A 21,661-nucleotide genomic window follows, 5' to 3' on the forward strand; every position below is an offset into this window, starting at 1 on the left:
AGCCTCGTGCGAGGGAAGATGGACACATCTGGTTTTAAACGCTCTGCTCTAAGGTCACAGATTTAGCCAATGGCTGGATGCAAGAACCTGCTTTCTCCAAGGGACGGGTAGGTTTGGGAGGGGGGGGACCGAGGGGTGCACACCTTTGGACAGGCAGTGCCCAGCCCCACTGTCTGACACTCAGCATTACCCAGCAGAGAACACCGAGAGCCCAGGATTTAGGGGATCTTCCAGGAGCTTTGTGAACAAATCTGGTGAGAGCAGGGCCAGTCCTTACGGGGGGACTTGAGGGGCCCCCAGCAAAGGGCACGCTCCCTCCACAGGTCTCTGTCCTGCTCCATCTCCCGCTCCAGTGGGATCATTCCCTTCTCAAACCACTGATTTCTCCTTTACCCCAGCCTGAAGCTGGTTACAAGGCAACCAAGAGGAAGTGAAAAACACAAGAACCTTTTTACACCCCCCTGCTCCACATACGCTGCCAGGACACCCTCACGTCCAGCCCAGGGTTCCTCTATGAGAAATCACTGTCTGCTTCACACCTCCTCGGCTCTCTTCAGCACCTGAAGACCCCAAATATCTCATGTCCCCAGGGAACACAAGACCCTGTCCTCTACAAACAGCCAGACAACAGGAATCAAACCGAAAAGAAGTCCCAAAGATCATGAAATTACTTCTTACATCAAAAAATACCATCCAAAGAATTTCTCTGCTTCCAACGGCTAAAGCACTTGGGGCCCACAAAATCGTATGTTTAGACTGTAGCAATAAGCACATGGATTTAAAACAAGAATAAAACCAGAAGCTGAGATGCTCAAATCATCATCTGACTCCAGCACCAGACTACAGAAAATAACCAAAATCATGGGACGTGCATGGAGAATGAAATAAAAGCCACCAGAAAACTGCCTAGTGAGCAAAATCCTTCCTCTCTGTTTATGGATTGTTGGGAGTACTAGCACACTGAACACACCAGCTCAATCTTGCCAAGTCCCCATGTCCCTGTGGGGCGTTTCGGATGCCCCAGGCAGGAGGGGATCGAGCTCAGAGGCTGCATCCTCCCCCAAAACACCTCGCTCCTGATGCCGACGGTGCCCCCCAGCCCGCTGATCCCAACACCGGTCGTTCAGGAGGTTCACTTGATCTCCCAGGAAAAAAAGTGCCAAGTCTGGAATATATACAATCGTCTGCAGGTTGAGTGGGAAAAGGAGAGGGGGAAACTGATATCCTCTTTTCAAACACCGTTACCAGCAGCTTTGATCAGCACAGAAAAGCTTCGCGAGGCTCACAGCTGTCATTTCAAATGGGTTCTCGCTTGCATTATTCTTTCCATTAGGCAGCGTTATCCTCTTTGTAGGATCTTTAGGCTTCATTTCAAAAGTATCAGAGACTCAAAACCATGAAGCAGAAGAGCCTGGTAGCCTTTTTTTTTTTTTTTTTTGAAGGCAGGCAGGCGTGGGTCCAATTTACTGGACAAAAATGTAGTCTTTAATGGTGAGCACGCACAAGGGAAAGCTCCATCCCAAAACAATCCCTTTATGTTTAAAACCTTCATCTTTCAGACTTCTCTGTCTCAGACTCCCCCTCCTTTTTTATAGGAAAACAAGAATGAGTAAGAAGAAAACCTGCTACCGTTTCAAGGTTTAGATCAACAACTGAATGCTCAACATTTAGAGAAGAATATATACCCAGAGAAATCACATTTTAGTTAGAACTGATGATTCTACCAAATTGGGATTCTACAAAATCATTCATGACATGTTATCATTGTTTAGCAATTAACATTGTAGAGCAATTAACTCTTTGGGATTTGATTGAGGACTCTACTGAAACTCTCCCAAAGTCCACAGGAAGCAAACGTGGAGGCAGCTACAAGCCCTGCTTGAAACGTCTCGCGTTCCCCACCAGTGACCCCAGTTTGTCAGTTTAAAGAACTGGGAGAACGTCATCCTCACAACAGCAAAGGGCCCAAGGCAAGGCACAGGGCAGACCTCCATGGAAACGGAGAGTTTCTCTCTTCAGCTTTTGATCAATTCTATTAACACTTTTAGCATCTCCCAGCCCGCTCAGAGCCCCTTCTTGTGACAGCCCCATTAAGTGTTTCCCTTTGTCTTTATACGCTGCGTTACATCAAGCTTATTAAAATCTATTTCACCAGGTCAGAAAATTAGCGAACTTCAGATAGAGCACATGATGCATAATGAAAAGCTCATTAAGCAGCCCACCGCGTGATTCCAGGCACGGTCACCCCCTGCTCTAAACTGCTGCCTGGCCAGAGTCTGCAGGAGGATTCTCCACCTCAGACACCCCTCACACGCTTCACACCGGGCGCCTGTTTGCAGATGGATGTTATTGTGAACAAATATTTCTGCTGTGGAATTTCAACAGAACAATAAACCCCAAATATAGTTAATTTAAAATTTGGCACTTCCACTTTATGTACAGTAAACGACCCATTTTTCAGCTGTTTACCACTCTCAGGCCACGGGTTTTGAAATGAGAATGATGCACTTTTGCCCAGTAATTACTTTATGCATCAGTGAGACAAAGCCTTGTTTGTCTCCAAATTATCATTCTGTGGCGTTTCAAGTGTAATAACCCTTTTGCAGTTATTTCACCGTACAGAGAACTGGGAAACTTCTCAAAGGCAAACAGTTCATCCTAAGAAAACTACTTGTTCAAAAAAACCGCAAACCAAAAAGCAAAAGCTGGTGGCTGATTTATTTATTCTACTTAAAAACTGCTCCCATCCTATAGCAGCTTCAGGGCGTCCGCTACACTTCCCAAATGTGTCCTATGAAAACTGTACCTCCCACCACCCAACACTCAAACTCAGTGTGTAATTTGGATTCTCCCTAATTTAGTAACTGGTGAAACACAGAGAATTACGAGCTTCAAGTGAATGCAGCTGATGTGGATGAAAGAGAATCTCAACCAAATCGCTTCCTAAAAGCAAGCAATTCTGTTTAATACTAAGTTGATCGCTCCAGTGAAAGCATTTCTCATTTTAAAGCCCAAAGCCAAACATTTACTATCGATTTTTAATAAACAAGGTGAGTATAAATGAAATGATGGCTGCAGGGGGAGGAATACCTGCAAACTCCCTGTACCCGAGCTGTCAGGCAGCACAGCAGCTCTGAATTTCAGTCACCTGCTGCGGGATGAACAAGGGCAGGTTAGATGGAATCACATTAAAGCATATATTTAAAGTTCAGCAAAGTGGCACTGATTTGCTTCAAGCTTCATTTCAGTTGCTTCGATGGTACAGAAAACGAGCTATTTGGTTAAACTGCTTGCTTAAATTTTTATGAATGATCTAAACTATCTGGGTAAGTATTATTAGAAGACAGATCCTTGATGATGAACAAAGGCATAAAAAGAACTCATGTCTGGAGGTTGAAGCTGGAAAAACTCAACACAGACAAGAGGCAACTATGTAAAAGAGAAGATAATTAATCAGAGGCAGGGGTTATTAGAGGGCAGGAAATTCTCCACAACCTGCGGGTGCCGAAGTTGGAGTGAATGCCCCTCTTGGAGAGACACCGCAGCGCTCCGAGCGCTGGCAGAGAGGGGCAACTTCCCAACTTCCCACTGCCTTTGCTGGTGGAACCACCACTGGGAACTTCATAATCCCCGTTACAGGAAAGGTCAGAGGAGAGGATTGTGGTGCCGAGCCCAGAAACCTTCAGGGCATCACCACAGCGACCACGTATTGCTGCTTCTGGGCAAAGGACTTGGAAGCAACTTAATTACCAGCTTGAAATCCTACTGCTAAATGTGATTGAAAAAACATTCACTTGAATGTTTTTTGTGCTTTAAGGGGACTAATCTCTTCAAGTTCTTTGCAACCCCCAGCTCCTCATTTTTAACAGCTTTACACTTAAAAATTGTATTTACAGAGGCATAAGGCGTAAAAGCAGCGTAACAGTCATGCTCCCGCTCGCTCAGACCCTCAGAATTCCTTACATTTGGCATTACCAGATCTCTTTCTTCTTTCTATAGGGTCATCCATGTTTCTTCCATACACGCCTGTTTGCGTTCTGCCTCTTTACTCTTGTGAATAATTATTCTCATTACACTTCCCCGTTGCTGCAGCTGTGGCCTGGGCGCAGCAGAAGCAATCACTGGGGAGCTCTGCTGCTGCAGTCCCCACCCCAAAATGTTGCTGGGTATTTCTTCCCTTTTCTCTCCTCCCTGTCCCTTTACAATAGGGAAAAATAACTAATTTTCGGGGCAACGACCCTGAAATTTTAAAGCCTGCCTTGAACTCTGTGCATGGATCAGCGAGCAGCTGAGAACAGGACAATCAGCAGCTGAGTTCAGCGTTCAAGATGTCCTTACTGCTCAAGCAGTTATTCAAGGCATCAGCAGAGAAAAACCTGACAAAGGAGGTGGGCAGGTCTGGTGCTCAGCCAGGGGGAAGGGGGGGACAGGCAGCACGGGAAGGGGGGGACAGGCAGCCCAGGAAGGGGGGGACAGGCAGCACTGCTACTCACCACGCTCTGCGGCCACTGAAATTGGCAGAATCTGGACCACCCACTCTTGAAAACCTCACCTTAAATTTGACATCCAGCAGATCATTTTAAGGACTGGGGGAAATGGGAGGTGAAAAAGGAATTTTACACAATTCTCTGCAACGTTAAAAAAAAACATGTGCCCAAGAGGCAAAGGTGCTTAAGACTCAGGTGCTCGGACTCAGGGAACGACAGCTCTAGGTGCCATTACTTCCCCGTGTCAAAACAAAAGCCACCACCATCTAAGGAGAACTGGAAGGAGTACCTTCTGGCTGGAAATTTATGGGCTTTGCTACATTAATTTCTTGGTTTGCTGTCTGCAGTTCCAGCTGCTCCTCAGGCCGGGGATGCACCTGCAACGTGAACAGTCCTGCCCTCTGCCCAAAGAAGAAACCCCAAATCTTAATTTTAAAACAGGTCCAGTCTACAGTCTTTGTTTTCACTGATGGAGGCTGAAAGGGAGAGGTTTGAAGAGCGGTAATTAAGGTGGTTCTAGCAGATTTCAAATGCACTTTGTAAACCACTTTATGCCATGCAGATGCAGTACTGTGTTTTAGGTGAAAAAAAGCATGCAGCGCCGGGGTGATCAGAGCAGACTTTAAGCAGTTAAGAAAGGGTTAGACAAAGAAGTGAGAAACATTTCCAGCTTCATCTCACACCTCTTACTGTTACAAGGCTTAAGTAACTGAACAGACAATTTAAAGTATAGTTTGCATTTCCTCCTCCTTTTCTCCAGCCGCCAGAAGTGTCTTAATGTTAATTTTGATCATTAAAGTATTATGACCAGACAGACTTTGCTCCCATTACTAAGTGTTATATACAAGTCTCGGACTTAAAAAGACTTGAAAGAGTGTTTTACAGAGTTGACTCCTATTAATGCTAACTTCTGTTGGTAACACAGCTGTGTGTAGGTGACATCTCCACATTAAACCCCCTTCACACCCCCGGAGCAGCCGGGTGCTCGTGGACACGGGGACGTGCCTGGGGGCTGTTGAAGCACCAGGAGCATCACGCCAGGAGCCAGGCTGTGGCTGGTGCCACCCGGCAGAATTCCAGCTAAATCCCGTGCAGGAATTCGCTTTATGCTCCTTCTGGAGCTGAACCACCAGCTCCCAGCCCTGGCACCTCCCCAGTGGGACCATTCTGCACCACCACAGACAGACCCTCGGCGCTGCAGGATGGGGACCCTACAAACACACTCTTTTCCTCCCCTTCCCCCTGGACTCTCCGTAGGAGGTCGTTAACCACGAGCAAGAAACCTGCACGGCAAGATAATTTACAGCTTCAGAATATTGCTGGGTGTCCTAAATAACAGACGAGGAACCTCCTTACCTCACCTCCTCTCTCAGACCTCCAGACAAACATCACAAATCACTTTTACACGAGAATGCCTTCCTGCCCGGCCAACAAGTCAGCAGATTGTGACAGGTATCAGGAAAGAAACTAAATTAAGCTCTATAGAATAACAAAAAAATGATTTAAAATGCGCTGATAATAATGAAAATCATCAGTTTAGACTTCAAGCAGATCTTGTGTTGCATTTTCACAGCACCGGGCACCGCAGGAGCATGACCCAAAGCTGGGCTTCGTGGACTACGGAGCACCATTATTAATCAGCAAGTCTATTTCCCTGAGCTCTGTCTGAAAAGTTTGTGAAAATATTTGTTTTTCCCACCTCTCCCCAAATACAAAGGTTTTAATAAGCTTTAACAAACATAGAAGCAAACAAACCATTAATTAGACCCAAAAAAATTAAAATTCCTGAGCTGAAGATTTCTAAGTAACTTTGACAATCCCCAGCCATCCAGGTAACGATGGAACAAAGCGTAACTGAGACAGAGAGTGATGGCACCACGGGGTCTGCACCGAGGAACTGGCTGCCACCCCAGCCAGGGACCTCCTCACCAAGAGTTACCTGATTCTCCTTCCAATTTCCAAACAGCAGCAACAGATCCCTGCAGGGGAGCGCTGAAAGGTTTGCAATGGGGGTTTCTAACATGGGTTTGATGCTTCAAACCCACCTCGGTGGCTGGCAGGGACCGCACCGACCGCAGCGGTGGAAGATGAGGCTGCTGGGGACACCACAATTTTAACACTCCTGGCCCCCAGATACAAGTGCATTGTCGTCTGGTTTGCTTTTAATTTTTGCTGTAAACACACCTCGTTCGTCTGCAGGTTCTTCAAACACTGGGTCCCACGCTCTGAGTGATGGTGGTTTTATTCTTTTATTCAATGGTCATTGGTACTGGTTATTTGGGCCGTCCAAACCAAAGTATTAAAACTGCAAGCTAAGAGAGCAGCAACACAGCATGTCCGTTGTAAACAATTTATTATTATTTTCTACCTCGGTTACTTACAGGAAAAAAGTCATAAAAAAGAAAAAAAAAAAAAAAAAGAAATGTTTGCAAATCATGCACACTAAGACAAGTTCACAAAAGCAAAGCAATTCATAGCAAAAAAACCCAAACAAAATAATAAGAAGCCATACAGATTAAAAAAAGCTACTGCCTGCAGAAAAGTAAAAAGAAAACTAACCAATTATTACATCAAGCATCTTTAATGAAATGAACAGCATAGCCGTGTACCGTAGAGCCTTTGACACTGACATTTTAAACAAGTGGATTAACAAACATTAAAATGCATTACAGTTCTACTGTAAGCATGCAATTTACTTCTCACAAACTTATAAAAAATGGGTAGAAACACTTCAAGAAAGCCAGAATTTAAATATGGTGCGCGTTTTCTACCCGAGAAGCCCAGAATCTGGTTAAAAGTAAAGCCAATGGCCATTCTCCCTCGCAGAGGTTTGCAGCTCCTCTGCCGCAGGGGGGGAGATGAGGAGGCGCGACACAGCTCGAGCTGCCCGGGGACCACTCGTCCCTTTTGCCAGAATTTGAGTTAATTTGCCCATGATTTGCAAGCGAAGCCTGGAAGCAGAAGCAGGGGGGAGCGTCGCCGCCACCGGCCCAGAGGGAAGGACGTGGAGGAAAGAGACCTGGGGCTGCCACGGCTGCGGCCACCAGCGCATGGACTATTTACAAAAAATGAGAAAATTCACAATAGCCGAAATGTTTGCAAATCATGCACACTAAGACAAGTTCACAAAAGCAAAGCAATTCATAGCAAAAAAACCCAAACAAAATAATAAGAAGCCATACAGATTAAAAAAAGCTACTGCCTGCAGAAAAGTAAAAAGAAAACTAACCAATTATTACATCAAGCATCTTTAATGAAATGAACAGCATAGCCGTGTACCGTAGAGCCTTTGACACTGACATTTTAAACAAGTGGATTAACAAACATTAAAATGCATTACAGTTCTACTGTAAGCATGCAATTTACTTCTCACAAACTTATAAAAAATGGGTAGAAACACTTCAAGAAAGCCAGAATTTAAATATGGTGCGCGTTTTCTACCCGAGAAGCCCAGAATCTGGTTAAAAGTAAAGCCAATGGCCATTCTCCCTCGCAGAGGTTTGCAGCTCCTCTGCCGCAGGGGGGGAGATGAGGAGGCGCGACACAGCTCGAGCTGCCCGGGGACCACTCGTCCCTTTTGCCAGAATTTGAGTTAATTTGCCCATGATTTGCAAGCGAAGCCTGGAAGCAGAAGCAGGGGGGAGCGTCGCCGCCACCGGCCCAGAGGGAAGGACGTGGAGGAAAGAGGGGTCTGGGGCTGCCACGGCTGCGGCCACCAGCGCCACAGGGTCACACCTGGGGACACAGGGCACTCGCTGCCAGTAATTAAACCCTGCGTCGCTAACGATCCCAGCAACGGGAGATTTTGTGCTGCTATTGAACGTCTCTACGTTAAAAAAGCGCCAGCATCTCTCTTTGGGGCTGTTTCTAAGACCCAATCGTCAGTTTTGCTTCCTTGGTGAGAATTATTTCTAACAAGTTTGTGAGAAGTCATGCCTTCGTAACGCCCCTATCCCCAATCCCTGTGAGTTACATTCCAAGTGGGCATTAAAAAACTCATAACAAAGCAAGAGGAAAAAAAAAATTAAAATAAAAAAAATAAAATAAAAAGCAAACTCAAAGCAGTGAGGATATGGAGCCTTTTAAAAAAAATAAAAATAAAATAAAAAGTCCAGTCAATCAAACCAGCCAGTAAGAGCAGCAATTTTTCAGTGGACATTGATATTAAGCATGGACCACCCAGGCTTTTTCTGTCTCTCTCTCTCATTAGCACTGTAGTAAACCCCGATTAATTTGTTATGCATCTTTAAGAACTAGTTGATAAAAATTATGTCTTGTGAAATCGGCAAATAGTCTGCAAAGTGAAATAAGAACAGAAATTAATAGATTAAACTGAAAAGATAAGTCCCAGAAATTAAAAAAAAAAAAAAAAAAAAGACAAAGGCTATGTACTGAGTTATAAAGGCCTAGAGGAAAAAAATAACACGATGGGAGAAGATAGAGCAGTTGCCAAAGTGATTGCGTGTGTCTCACCCGTGGGGCAAGGGGGAAGAGCAGAGGATGCGGGAGAGGGACCAGCCAGGGGACGCGGCCACCAGCCCCACAGGGACTGGAGATGCACATGGGGAGGTCAGATATTTGTCACCTGGTTTCACTTGGAGAACCATAAATACCAAGAGGACAGTACAATTCAGATGGGCATTCAATTAGGTTTTTTTTCAATTAAAAAAGTACCTAGTGTAACCTGAGGAGGAACCAGACTGATGCCCACCCTGCAGTGGGACCGCTCGGACACGACACCCACCAGGGACCACCCCAAGGGACCGCGGCGCAGACACCAGGGTACAGCAGTCACAACACAACCCTACTGCGGGGAGAACCACTGCCAGGTCTCTGCAACCAACCACAGGAACCCGGCTGGGTGTTTCTATGTTTTATGTGTGTATTTACACTTACACACACCCCACGGTGGCTGCACCACCACCACTGTCTGGGTACCGGGGGGTGGGAGGCAGCTCTGGGGCAGGCTGCCCAGGATGCTCCTGCAGAAACCACCAAGGATCTTCCTTTTCGAACCACGACACCAAGCATTTGGCCACGACAACTTACTAAAAAAGCAGATTTCAGATTTCCCTCCACCGGGTTCGCACGTGCTCCTGTCTCAGGCTCCAAACCACGGCCCCACGGGCACTTCTGCAAAGCGTCAAACCACGCGAAGGGAAGGGTTGGGGGGTTCGGGCTCCTTCGAGGAGCAGGACCATGTGGTGGAACCACAGCACTGTTTGTCCTGGGGAAATGAACGCCCTTCCCCATGGCTGATGGGTCTGGCTGTCTATCCCATCCCTTCCCAGGGGTGTCTGTGGGAGGAAGGAGGGCTGGGCGAGCCCTGTGCCATGGACGTGACTCCCTCCAGCAGAGAGGGGCGAAAGGAGAGCGGGAAGAACCACCTGAGACATGACAGGACACAACCCTGTGAGAGGCACTTACTCCCACCGCCGTCCCCATGGGGGGAGCCAGCAGTGCTGGCACACCCCCTCCTCAAATCCTGACCCGCTCCCGAAATGTTCCCTGGCACCCTGCACTGGGGTCTCTGTCCCCAAACACTTGCCCCCAGCGAGGGGGATACCCCGTCCTGATGGGCACCAAACCCCGCTCCGTGTCCCCGTGGCAGGAAGGGCTCCTGCGCCCCACGCTGCTCTGACGGCTGGAGTTTGGGAGAGAGGAGCCCCCAGTCACCTGAGATAAACTGCCCATCACTACCAGTAACGACTCCCACGGCTGTTAAGGAACATATTATCTGAGTGGGAGTGGAGCAAACCCCAGGGACAGAGCTTCCGGGCAGAGAAAGCCAAGATGAGGACAGGGGACTCGGCAGCTCCCCTCCCCTGCCCTGCTCCCCAAGGCACAACCCGTGCCTGCAACGAGATGGACCTGCTCTTTACTGGTGCCAGCCCACTTTGGTTTTCCTCTGCGTATTCAATCTCTGCAAGAGACTTAAAATAACTAGCAAATAACTGCAGGGTCTGCTTGGAAAAACCAGGCCCGTAATAAAAATACATATAACGAGGGCTCGAGTCAAACGGTACCTCTGCTGTCAGCTGGCAGACACGTTCGTTTTAGACATGTTTATAATTACAGCCATCTAAGCTCTGCCGATTTTCATCATTTAACTTATCAAAGGTGTCTCTCATTTAGCTCTCTCCATACAAATCAGCCGGCACAAGGAGTCACGCGTGAGACAACACATAAACGCCTTCTGAAGCCTCCTCCTCACGGTCAGGCCCGAAGGGTTGCAGCCCCTGCCCGCCTGGACCTCTGCCCACCAGCCCCAGAGGTGGTGACACCTCCAGCCGTGTCACCCACCACTGCCACCCCCCCTGCCCCACGCACCCCGACGCTCCGAATATTTCGGACCTGGCTCCGTCTGGGAGCAGGTGGGACAGGTGAGGAAGGAGCAGAGGACTTTACAGCAGAGCTCCAGCATCTGTGAAGTTTAGAAATTGGAAAAAACCCAACCCTACCAAGCGCTCTCTCCCTTGGTGTCATTAATCCTGCAAAAACCGACTCCACAGAAACTACCGCACCGAGGACACTGCTCCCCGTGTGATGTCAATAAAACACGTGCTCCCAGGGGGATGCTTCACCCTAACGCCCTGGCGCTGGACACACGGCTGTATCCTCGCCCCAGGTGGAGCTGAGCATCCCTCCACAGCCTCATCCACCCATGGGACCTTCCCCTGGGGGGGCTGTGTGTCCCCCCTGAGCCCACCGGTGCCCACTGGCTTTCTCACCCACCCCCAGCACAGCTCTGCTCCCACCTCTCCCATTCTGAGCCACCGAGGAGCGTGGCACGGGGTGGTGGGACAGCTCCTGTGTGACCCCCGGGACAAGTGTGCTCATGGATGTAACCCGGGTCTCCTCACCGCGGGGCCCGGTGGCTTCAGCCACCAGCGAGGCCTAAGCACGGCCGCGTCGCGTTGCTCGTTCCGGCTGCCCGGGCACCCCTGGGTGAAAGGGAAGGGGATTGTGCCCCGAGAGGGACCTGCTGGAATGGGAATGGGCCTTTCCCAACACCCACAGGCAGCCACAGGGACGGGGGAAACCAAACCAAAGCCAACCCGAACCACCACCACGCGGCTAGAAACTCCTCGGTGAGCTCTCAACAGAAAACCTCGACAGAGAACACAGGAAGGCTGGACTTTTCACTCCAAAACTCCACTCGCAAAGAGCATTCACTTACCACAGGACAGCGTGGGAAGGTGTGTGCGGGTCTGCGGGTCTGTGTGTGCACCTCCACCACACAAATGAAAGGAAAAACCCATCAAAGGGAGGGTAGGAGCTCTTAAATGAGCTCTGTTGCTTCATGTTTTTAAGTTAAGAAGTTTGTTTTCAAATAACCAGTACCAATTTACACGTCAGTAAAAACGTATTTAGAATATGTATCTGGAAATATCTTGTTTTAAAACAGTGAAAAAAAAAAAAGCTTGTTGTTGTGTGAGATGCTCCCTGCAGACTTGCCTGTCTCAGCTTGCAGCTAAGGATTTAAAAAAAAAAGAAAAAGAAAAAAAAAAAAAAGAAGGAAAGAGGGGAGAAAAAAGTAAATCTGCAAATGAAATGTACGTACCTGGGAACTGATAGCTGTAACTTGGGGCAAATCCAGGATATCCTCGGCCATACGTTGCAACAAAATTCGGGTAACCTTGATCATAGAAAAGTAAAAATAAAAAAAAAAAAAGAAAAGAAAAAGAGAGAAAGAAGTTTGAAGATTAATAAAGGCTTTTTGTTTTTAAATACGATGCAAAATGAGAGGGAGGATGGGTGAGACTCGCTTTTACAGCAGGTTCTAAGCCCCTAGATTTATTCTGCTCATGCAAAACTGCAGAGAAAGAAGTTTGAAGATTAATAAAGGCTTTTTGTTTTTAAATACGATGCAAAATGACAGGGAGGATGGGTGGGACTCGCTTTTACAGCAGGTTCTAAACCCCCGGATTTATTCTGCTCATGCAAAACTGCAGAGAGGTGTCATTATTATCTGGATGGGAACATCTCGAGCTGCCCCCCCCCCTGCCTGGCATCGTGCAGGAGACCTGTCACTCAGGTAATTAACATGCACTTTGGTATCTGAAGTCCAAGGACTGTGCATACTTGTTAGCTGGAAGAGTAAATGCCAAATGCTAAGGCTAAACACATAACACAGGTTTGCTCTGACATTTGGAGAGCTTACAATGAATGTACTTTGCTTCAGAGCTATTGACAGTTGGAGATTAAGGTAGTAGTAATTCTTTATCCCGGGAGTGTGAAGGACAACAGTTAACACATCAAAGAGTTGGAGGCAGCAACAGCAACCAGCCAGAGAGTCCAAGAGCTTTTAATTTTTCCGGAAAGTAAAACCCAGCCAGGAGAACTCTTCCCAAAGCAGCTCCTGAGACGGTGCAGAAACGCGTCCTGCCCTTTGAAGTTTTGTTATGAGAAAAGTACCCCTTGAGATCATTTTGCTAATAAAGATGCCCAAGGAAATGCATGAAGTGGCCACTCTGCCCGCTCTGCCACAGCGGCAGGGGCACAGGCAGCGTTGGTGGAGGGTGCAGGATGCTCCCGAGGTGTCTGATGGTACCAACCCACGGGGGCTCGGCTGAGGCCGTCGCGGTGTCACCCAGGGCATCCCTCACCAGCCCCACGGCTGTCACCCCAACACCCGGCCAGGGCCGAGGGGATCCCTCTCGGGGCAGCAGGACTGTTCCACACGCTGTGAGCCCCCTGTGATTTAACAGACCCATCCTCTCTGGTGATTTAACAGACCCGTCCTCTCTGGTCCCACTGTGGCTGTTTGCTATGACCAGTTCACCAGCCACAAGCCATCCTGGACACTCCAGAGAGTTCCTACAACTGTACCCTCACCTGCAGTGCTCAGCATCTCATCACCCTGATTGCTTAAAAACAGAACCACCCTTTGCAATTCCAGCGCAGTAAATGCTGCGTAACGCCCCCGCTGGCTCAGTGCCAGCCCAGGCTCCTCTGTCCCCAGGAAAGACCTCTCCAGAACAAGAAACCATCAGGAAAAGTTTGCTGCCACTCCGTCTGAAGTCAGTGGACATCTCAGCAGTGACAGCAGCAGCAGCCGAGCTGGATCCCAAAAGAGCTTTAGCAGCCGAATGCTTCTTCTGGGGGTCTCCTATCCCGGCTTTTCTTTATTCTTTAATATCCTCAGACATCATACAGCTATTTTTCTGCTGCGGCAAACCCCTCCGTTTCTGATTAGACTTGTATATACATATAATGTACTACTAATCATGATCTAAAACTGGAAGATAAGAAATGCTTGGCTGGATTTTGATGCGGGATGAAGCGGTGCCGGGGGAAAGCAGCCGGGCCGTGTGTACACACTGCTGAGCCCCTGCCTGCTTATTTCACAGCTCAACAGCTGGATTCCCTTAGAAATTAATCACCTCTGTCATTAAATCAGATCTTTTCAGAGTTAAGCTTTACAAATCTTTTTTCCTTTTTTTAAAAGAACAACAATATTGATAAATGGATTGTTTGCTAAGTAAGTAGCGCCATTAACACCGCTGCGAGCTGCCCCACGGAAATTCGCTCTGCAGCATCTGACCACGGCCCTTCTCCTCGCCAACTGCAAAAAGTAAGTTTCATTCTGATTCGAATGACCCCAAAGCAGATCTGTCAGCTCACGATGGCTGGGGGGGACCGATATGCCCCAGGGAGCAGGGGCTGCAGGTGCGGTGCCCACTGCCACCACCAGCGCGGTGCTGGATGCAACATCCCATGGTGTTTCTGGAGCGTGTTTCTGGAGCAGGATGCCAAACCTGTCCTGCCCCGGGATGCTCTGCGGGGCCAGGGATGCTCCTGCCCCAGGGCATTTGCCTCCAACCCCAGGGCAGTGGTCCCAGTCTCCGAGCCCGAGCCCAGCTCTGCCCAACGGAGCTGCCCGGGGGGGCTCTCGCTGCATCGCCAGCGCTCAACGCTCTCTAGGTCAGGCAGATGAAATCATAAATTTATAATACAACATTACTTCAATTTTCCTCTTCATTTACTGCTGCAGTGCCCAGCTCTGCTCTAACGAGCCAAAGCCCGATCCGCGCAGGGGAAATTGCCTGGCTGAATATCAATAGCGCATTAACACCATGCCCATGTGGATGCTTCATCAAGCCAAATTATGGCCACACTGACCTACCCACCATCTCCATTAGATGCCATTCCCACCCTGCGTTGGGCACCGAACAGTTTATTTGCTTCAGCAGTCCTGGGGCATGATCGACTTCTCTAATTATCCCTTGTTGCTAAACCAAAAATCCAAGTTTTGCCTGGATTGTCTCCTCCCAAGCGAGACCCTCCTGTCCGTGGAGGCAGAACTCAAACCAACAACCAAAACTGCTCTCACACCACTGCTCCTGTCTCCGACATCAACGGCAGCAGGTCTGAAGCACTCACCCTGAGGCTGGTTGAACTTCCAGCCCCTGTGCTGGAGCCTTGCCCAGCTCCATCTTGCAGTGGGCCCCCATCCTGCCCTGTGCTGATGCTCTCCAGGTCCTCCCCAGGGCTGGTACGTGAGGTGAGAGAGATGGCTGCTGGAACCACCACCCTGACCATGATGGTCATGCTCACCCGGCCATCACATTCTTCATAAAACAACACACGATGTAGCCATGGAGTCCACTGCCATCACAGCGTGTGGGCAACCATGGGGTGCAGGAAGTCTCCAGGGGACGGCAAAGGCTCCACTTCCAGGATGAAACCAACCACAAACAGGTAACACTGGCTTTTTTACTCACAGTGTACCTAAGGGGGACATGGGTTAGTGGTGGGTTTGGCAGTGTTGGGTTAATGGTTGGACTCCACGATCTGAAAGGTACCTTCCAACCTGGACCATTCCATGATTCCACTCCTGGTCCTAGAGCCCACCCTGGTGGGCCTGTTGTAAAACCCGAGCATCGCAGGCGTTCCACAAAAGGAGAAACTGGGCAAAGTGTCCAACCTTCCATTCTGCACAGGGGATCTGTGCCCCTGGAGACACAAGTTTTCAGGCACAGACCTGAACAGAGGGCAGAAAGCCATGGGACAAGGCAGTGACAACCACGTGCCCCACGGGTGATGGGGTCTGCACACCAGGACCAGGTGACAGAGGTGAGACTTCTGGGCACATGGCAAGCTTCTTGGCCACCAAACCACTGCAGATGTGTCCACTGCTAGCAGGGGGGGACATGGTGCCTGTTGACAAGCATCCATGGGGCCGGGGAGTGGCAATTCCTGCTGGATAAGCTGCCAGGGAGAGAGGGGTGACGGGCACTGAAACCCCTCCAGCCCGCTCCTCGTGCAGGGTGGCTAATTCACGTTCCTCCTCTCCACCGAGACCGTCCGTGTCCCACCAGCCCGAGCCAGCCCAGAACAGTCCTGGAGAAAGGCTGGACCTGCCGGTGCTCTCAGAGTCAAAAAATCCTTTCAGAAGAACACTTTAATTTTGTTCCAATCAACCAAATCATCACAGAAGCGGCTGCCTACGCACCTTTAGACCCCGGCTGCGGCAGGCTCCTTGGGGAGGCTGTGATTAATGAAAAAGACCAACTTCCTTAATAGCTTTGGAGGGAGGCGCTCCCTGCTCTTTCCTTTGGCTTGTCTCATGCTCTCGTTCCTCCGATTCCCTCCTCTGCCCATGAGCAGCATCTGGAGAAGGTGACCTTGAAGAAGGGCTTCTGGAAACAGGTATAAAAATCCTTCCGAGAGCAGCCCAAACGGCTGCCTTTCGAGGCAGGGAGGAGGAGGAGGAGGAGGAGGGACGGGGTAGGGCTGACACCGCTCTCCTGGGACGGCAGCAAAAGGCTCGGCCGCAGCAGAGGCTGCTCTGGTGGTACCTGACTTTGTGCACCTCGTCGTTTGATGGGTTAATTACACCCCTCTCCCCATGGGGACGGGCCAGGCAGCTGCTGGGGCTTGGGAAGGAGAGATTGGGGCTCCTGCTGAGCCGCCCATCGGCCCCCTCGGAGCCAACTCTTTGGAAGTGGGGATGTGTAATGGCCAGCCAGCCAGCCTCCCTCTCCTGCCCCACAACCTCCTTGTTTAGCACTTAATTATTCAACACGGTGCCCCTGTAGCAAGCAGAAACTCGGAAGATGACACAAAAACCCCCAGCTAGAGCAGATAACGAAGCATCTGGCCTTCAACATGAGTCAATCATTAACTCTGAGCAAGCCATCCTGATCTGACATCTCCATGAGAGCACGTTGGGAGAGGGGCCGGAGCAGAGGTGGTCGGGGTGACCTGACCTTCCCCACGGCAGCAGGATGGGGCTTTACCAACAGGAACCCACATCATGCCCTGTGCCACTCAGACCCCATCACTCAGGGCTCCTTCCCTTCTTATGGCTCAAAAGGATCTTTTTCCAGCCGGGCAGCCCCGCTGGGAATGACTCACGCCACAGAAAAGGGCTGAATTTTCCCTGCAGGTCACTGGAGAGGACCCCGCTCCATCCCGGCTGCGAGGAGGAGGAAGGTTGAGGCATCTCTGCCCGTGGGGAGCAGAAGAGGGAAGATGCTGCCCTGGGTCTTTTTTTGGGGTGAGCTGGGTGGAACTGGGCAGCGAGGTGGCACACACCACCCCCACCACCCCAAACCTCAGGCACCCCAAGCAGAAAAGAAAGAGAAACAGCGGAAATAAAGTGCATATTCTGCTCAAGCACACAGGGAGCAACACAGGTAACGAAATCACAGGCTGACTAGAACAAGATAAATATTTTAACCGTAAAATGTAATTTCCAGACACTATGGGGCAGGGTGGCGGTGGAGTGTGGGGACAGAAAAATAGATGATCAGCTGAAATAACCCAATTACACATCCCAGAAATGGATCGTTCCAGCCACGCGAACAGAAGTACTATTAATTCAGAGATAAAGCAAACATGGCAGGGAAGTTTTCCCTATCAAATCAAGCGGTGCCTCGAGTCAGACCCCACAACCCAACAGCCTGATGCTCACGGGAACCCAGCCCTCTGACCCCACACCCACCCCTGGAGCCTTGGGGTCCTCCAGCATCTCAGGGAGCCCCTGGACCTGCTCGGCACAGCTCAGGATAACTCAGCACCAGCTTTTAAAGCTGTTTTTTTGTGTGTGCTCAGCTTCTGGGACCATCCAAACCCTGGAGACGAGATTCAAAGCATCCCAGGGGGGTCAGGTACCAGGGACACCAGGCTGGGAAATGCTCATTTCTGCCCAGGAACAAGCACCTCCAGATGCCCTCTCGTTCACGCACGCTTTAAGGGACACAGCAGGTGACAACCAAGGGAAAGGCCAGTGATACAAAGGGAGCAGAGAGCTGAAAATATAGGGGTTTTTTTACAAAAATATGTTGGCAATGGATCAACAGTGTTTTGGCTTAGTAAATCCGAGGACAGAGCATCAAGAGGTTGTCACATTATATAGGAAGGAGAACTATCTAGGCAGAAACAAATGAGAACCAATCTTAACTAAATAGACCTCGTGCACAAATAGAATTTTGCCATTAAATATCATTTATCCCATTTAATTAGTATTTTCTGGACACAATACTCTGGACTGAAATACCGTTCCATCTCCTTGAAACTTGTAATTATTGTTGCGACCTACACTGTTACACAGCTCCCTGCTTTCTCCATCTTGCATGCCATTTAAGAACCGGCAAGATTTTCAATTATCTATGCTGAACTGTCAAAGATACCTTTAAAAGAAGGGGAATAATGTGTGACTCAATTCCTCTAAAAAAAGGGGAGAGATCATTTTTAGTCAGAATGAACACACTGCATCTTTCATCATTCTATTTTTTGCGAGGAAGAGTAAAACAGGCTATTTAAAACATCCATTTAAATGCAAATTTTTATATTCCGGGAAGGGGGCTTGGGGGAGGTTAATCATTTACCACAGACAGGATTATTTTCCCCACTCCACCCCGTGCTGAAGTTTTAGCCCGGCACCCACGCAGGGGCAGGGATGTGCTCACCCCTGAAGGATTGGGCAGTTGGGGGGGACGGGGGGGACAGGAGGGGAGGCGCTGGCTGCGGGGACACGTGTGGTGGCTCCGGCACTTACCCAACATTCCCATCCCCAGCATAAAAGCGTCCATGGTGTACGGCAATCCACGCGCCCTTCCTCTCGTCCCTGGTGGAAACATCACTTCTTTAGGTTGTGCTTTCTTACATTCTACCTATTGAGCAGAAACATGTACAAATGAGATGCAAATGAATTCCATGTAAATGTCAAATGCAGAAGTGATCTACTTAAAAGCGGGGAGGGGGGGGAGCTTTATTTTTAGCATCTTGCCTCCTCTCCCCCAAACGCCTCCCCCTCAAAGGTGAACTTTAAGAATAGTGTAAATGGGTTTAAAAGCGCAACTGCGTTACGTCTCTTTAAACACACACGGCAAACCCCGCCGGGATGATGACAGAAATGCTGATTTAAGGAGTCGCCGTGTTCCTGGAGGGAAACCCTGCGCTGCCTGCCCTCCCAGCAGCTCCCACGGGCACGCAGGGAAGGGAGGGAGGGCTCCAGCACGGCTCCGTGGCAATCGATGACACCAAACGACTCCTGGTGATCAGTACAAAAAGCTTCTTTTAAAATAGGAATAAAGAATCGATATTTCTACCCGGCAGAAAATTTCCGTAAACCCTATTAATAAACGATCTGCATTCTTTCACTTCCAGTCACTCCTGCTGCCTTCTGAAGCTGCTTAATGCCACCTGAACCACGGTGTGAGTCTCCACCGGCACCTTGTGAGAGGCAGTGACCCAGCCCCGCCGGTGCCAGGACCCCCGGGAACCCCAGGGGCTGCTTCCCAGCCTCTTCTGGGCTGGGAGAAGGGAGAAATAAAGCACTTTTCCATGCTCTCCAGCTCTGGCACTGCCCGGCTCCCCTTGGCACCGGTGCTACGGCCGCGCTGGTAAGTTGGTTTGGAGCTCACCAGAGTTATACCCACTCCTACAGCTCCACACCTTGGTCCGTGCTCTAAGGAGCAGGAAGATGTGCAGACACACATGGTGTGTGGAAGACCCAGGTCCCACCTGTACAGTTTACACCACAAGAACTGCTGGTTTAAGGGTCAGGGTCTCGGGCTGAACCCAGAGCTTTGAGCTTTTATGCCTCTAACTTTGTTCTTCAACCAGTTCCTCGATCCTCTTTGCCCCGCTGCCCTCAACCATGGCATCAGCCCACGGGAATGGGGCTGCTTGTCCTGGGGGACCAGGAGGGTCAGCTCCGAGCAGGGTGGTGGCTCCTGCATCCCCTCCATCACCCCCAAACCAGCGGGCAGCTCCCCCGGGCAAAGCTGGGGCTGTGGGGTATCATGATGCCCATCTGGGCACCCAACAGCCCGATCGGTGACTGTGTGTTCATTGTCTTATGAAAACCCACTGCCTGTTCCTAGGCAACCCCATCAGCGCAAATTTCAGGTTTATACAATTTTCATTTAGGTAACATAAAGGTTAACTGACTGTAATGGGAGTATTTTAAACAAAACCACCTCCTCCTCCCCTTCCTGCTGCAAACCTCCACGCACCCTATTTACTTTGCCTCCTTCCATCGCTGCCCGGAGCTCCAGTGCTCAGGCACTGCCAACGCTGGCAAAACACACGATTCCCACAAACAAACTGCCCTGACCCAGTGAAGTTTGGAGCAAAATTCTTCTGGAGTTTGTTTTTTACTACTTTTCTGCCCAGAATTGCCTGGGTCCCTGCAGGAGGCAGCAGGAGAAGGGCAGAGAGGGGATGTGTGTGTGCATCATCCGGACACCGCTGTGCACGGGAAAATGGGGAAAACAGGGAAAAAGGGGTGAGAAAGAACAAGAGCAAGAGGGGTGCTGAGGAGACCCAGTCTGGACATCCCAAAACTTGGGCAAAGCCACAGCAGGGCCAGTAACTCCGAGAGAAACACCCCAGTGAGAGCTGCAGCAAGGACCAGTGTGTCCTCCAGCCAGGGCCACCACTCTCCACACCCTGTCCCCATCACACCCACGGGCACGGGATGGGGCAGGCACATTACTGAGAGTGCCATGGCGAGCCCCATGGTGCCCCACAGGGCTCCTGGGCCCTGATATTGAGACAAAAAGAGAAAGAAAAGGAAACAGAAAACCTTCCATCAATGAATTCATCGAGCAGCCACTCGCACACCAAGGCGCCGCTGTCGGAGCGGGGCTGGGGACGAGGACAACACAGGACAAGTGTGTCCAGCACCCAGCTCCATCACTGCCCCACAGGGACAAAGCCTTCAGAGCTTCCCAGAGAGCCTGGATGGTGGGTTTCAGTCTAATTAGGCCATGCCCCCCCCAAACCTCAGTGCCCCAAAGCCAGCAGCCTGGCGTTACCTCCCCTCTCCATCCACCACCCCTGAGAGCCCAGGGACACAGCGAGCTCCGAAACGGGGCATTTAACAGGAATATGCCCATCTCATTTCTCCAGCCAAAGGGCCCGGGGTGTGTGTGAGCACCACGAGTGTGTCATTTCATTTCACAACCGCGTTTTTCGGGTTCGCCACCGCTCCAAATGTCACGGCGGCGGCATTGGTTACACCTCGCGCTGCAAACAGTCAGGATGATAAAAACAATCTAGCCTGGCTCGACGGACAATTAACAGGAAAATGAAGTTTGGATTAGCACCGTTAGAAACAATAACCCAGTAATTAGCTTTTGCAACCACAAAACAGCCTACCGCTGCTCTCTGAAAGACTAGCGTAATTTATGATTTTCACAGCACACGAGGACATAAAGGGAACGGCAGCGAGCTGCAAAGAAGTTTTAACTGGGATTTAAAGGGGAGGAAAAAGTCACCAGTAGGAAAGGAAAATAATTCCTAAGCCTTTGTAAACAAATACACCCCATATTGAGGGCAAGAATATTCTCCGTTACACGGCAGAGGCTCTTTCCCACTGGGAGAGATGCCATGCAGGACACGGGAGCGGGAGCTCTGCCATCCCTCGGGAAGGGGCCGCGTCACCCCAGCCCCCAGAACATCCTGGGGGGATTCCTACAATCCCCATTCAGCACCCTCAGGCCTTGGGGTGCTGGGCAGAAGCTGCCCGTGCATCATCCCATCGGCAAACGGGGAAAAGAATCAACAGGAGGTGAAGCACCACATCAGGGAACCAGTGGTGGGCTCAGATGGTGCCTCCTCCCCAAAAGAGGCAGAAAAATTGTGGGGGAAAGGGGCCAGGGCAGCTTTTCTGTGAGAAGCCAGCCCGTTCCTCCGTGGGGAAGGGGATGGAGATG

The 21,661-nt window shown here is 49.9% G+C and overlaps 1 protein-coding gene across 1 annotated transcript in view; it reads right to left on the bottom strand.

Annotated features, from left to right (window-relative positions):
- The window catches only part of MSI2 (musashi RNA binding protein 2), a 247,878-nt gene that overhangs the window by 26,695 nt on the left and 199,522 nt on the right, over positions 1 to 21,661 (bottom strand). Inside the window, exons 6-7 of the mRNA XM_014964982.1 lie at positions 18,496 to 18,610; positions 12,052 to 12,126 (exon numbers count right to left, since the gene is read on the bottom strand). Of these exons, the coding sequence (XP_014820468.1) occupies positions 12,052 to 12,126; positions 18,496 to 18,610 (190 nt within the window). The remainder of the gene's footprint in view (positions 1 to 12,051; positions 12,127 to 18,495; positions 18,611 to 21,661) is intronic.

The sequence above is a fragment of the Calidris pugnax genome, unplaced genomic scaffold, assembly GCF_001431845.1.
Source record: "Calidris pugnax isolate Ruff unplaced genomic scaffold, ASM143184v1 scaffold45, whole genome shotgun sequence".
NCBI classification, from domain to species: Eukaryota; Metazoa; Chordata; class Aves; order Charadriiformes; family Scolopacidae; genus Calidris; species Calidris pugnax.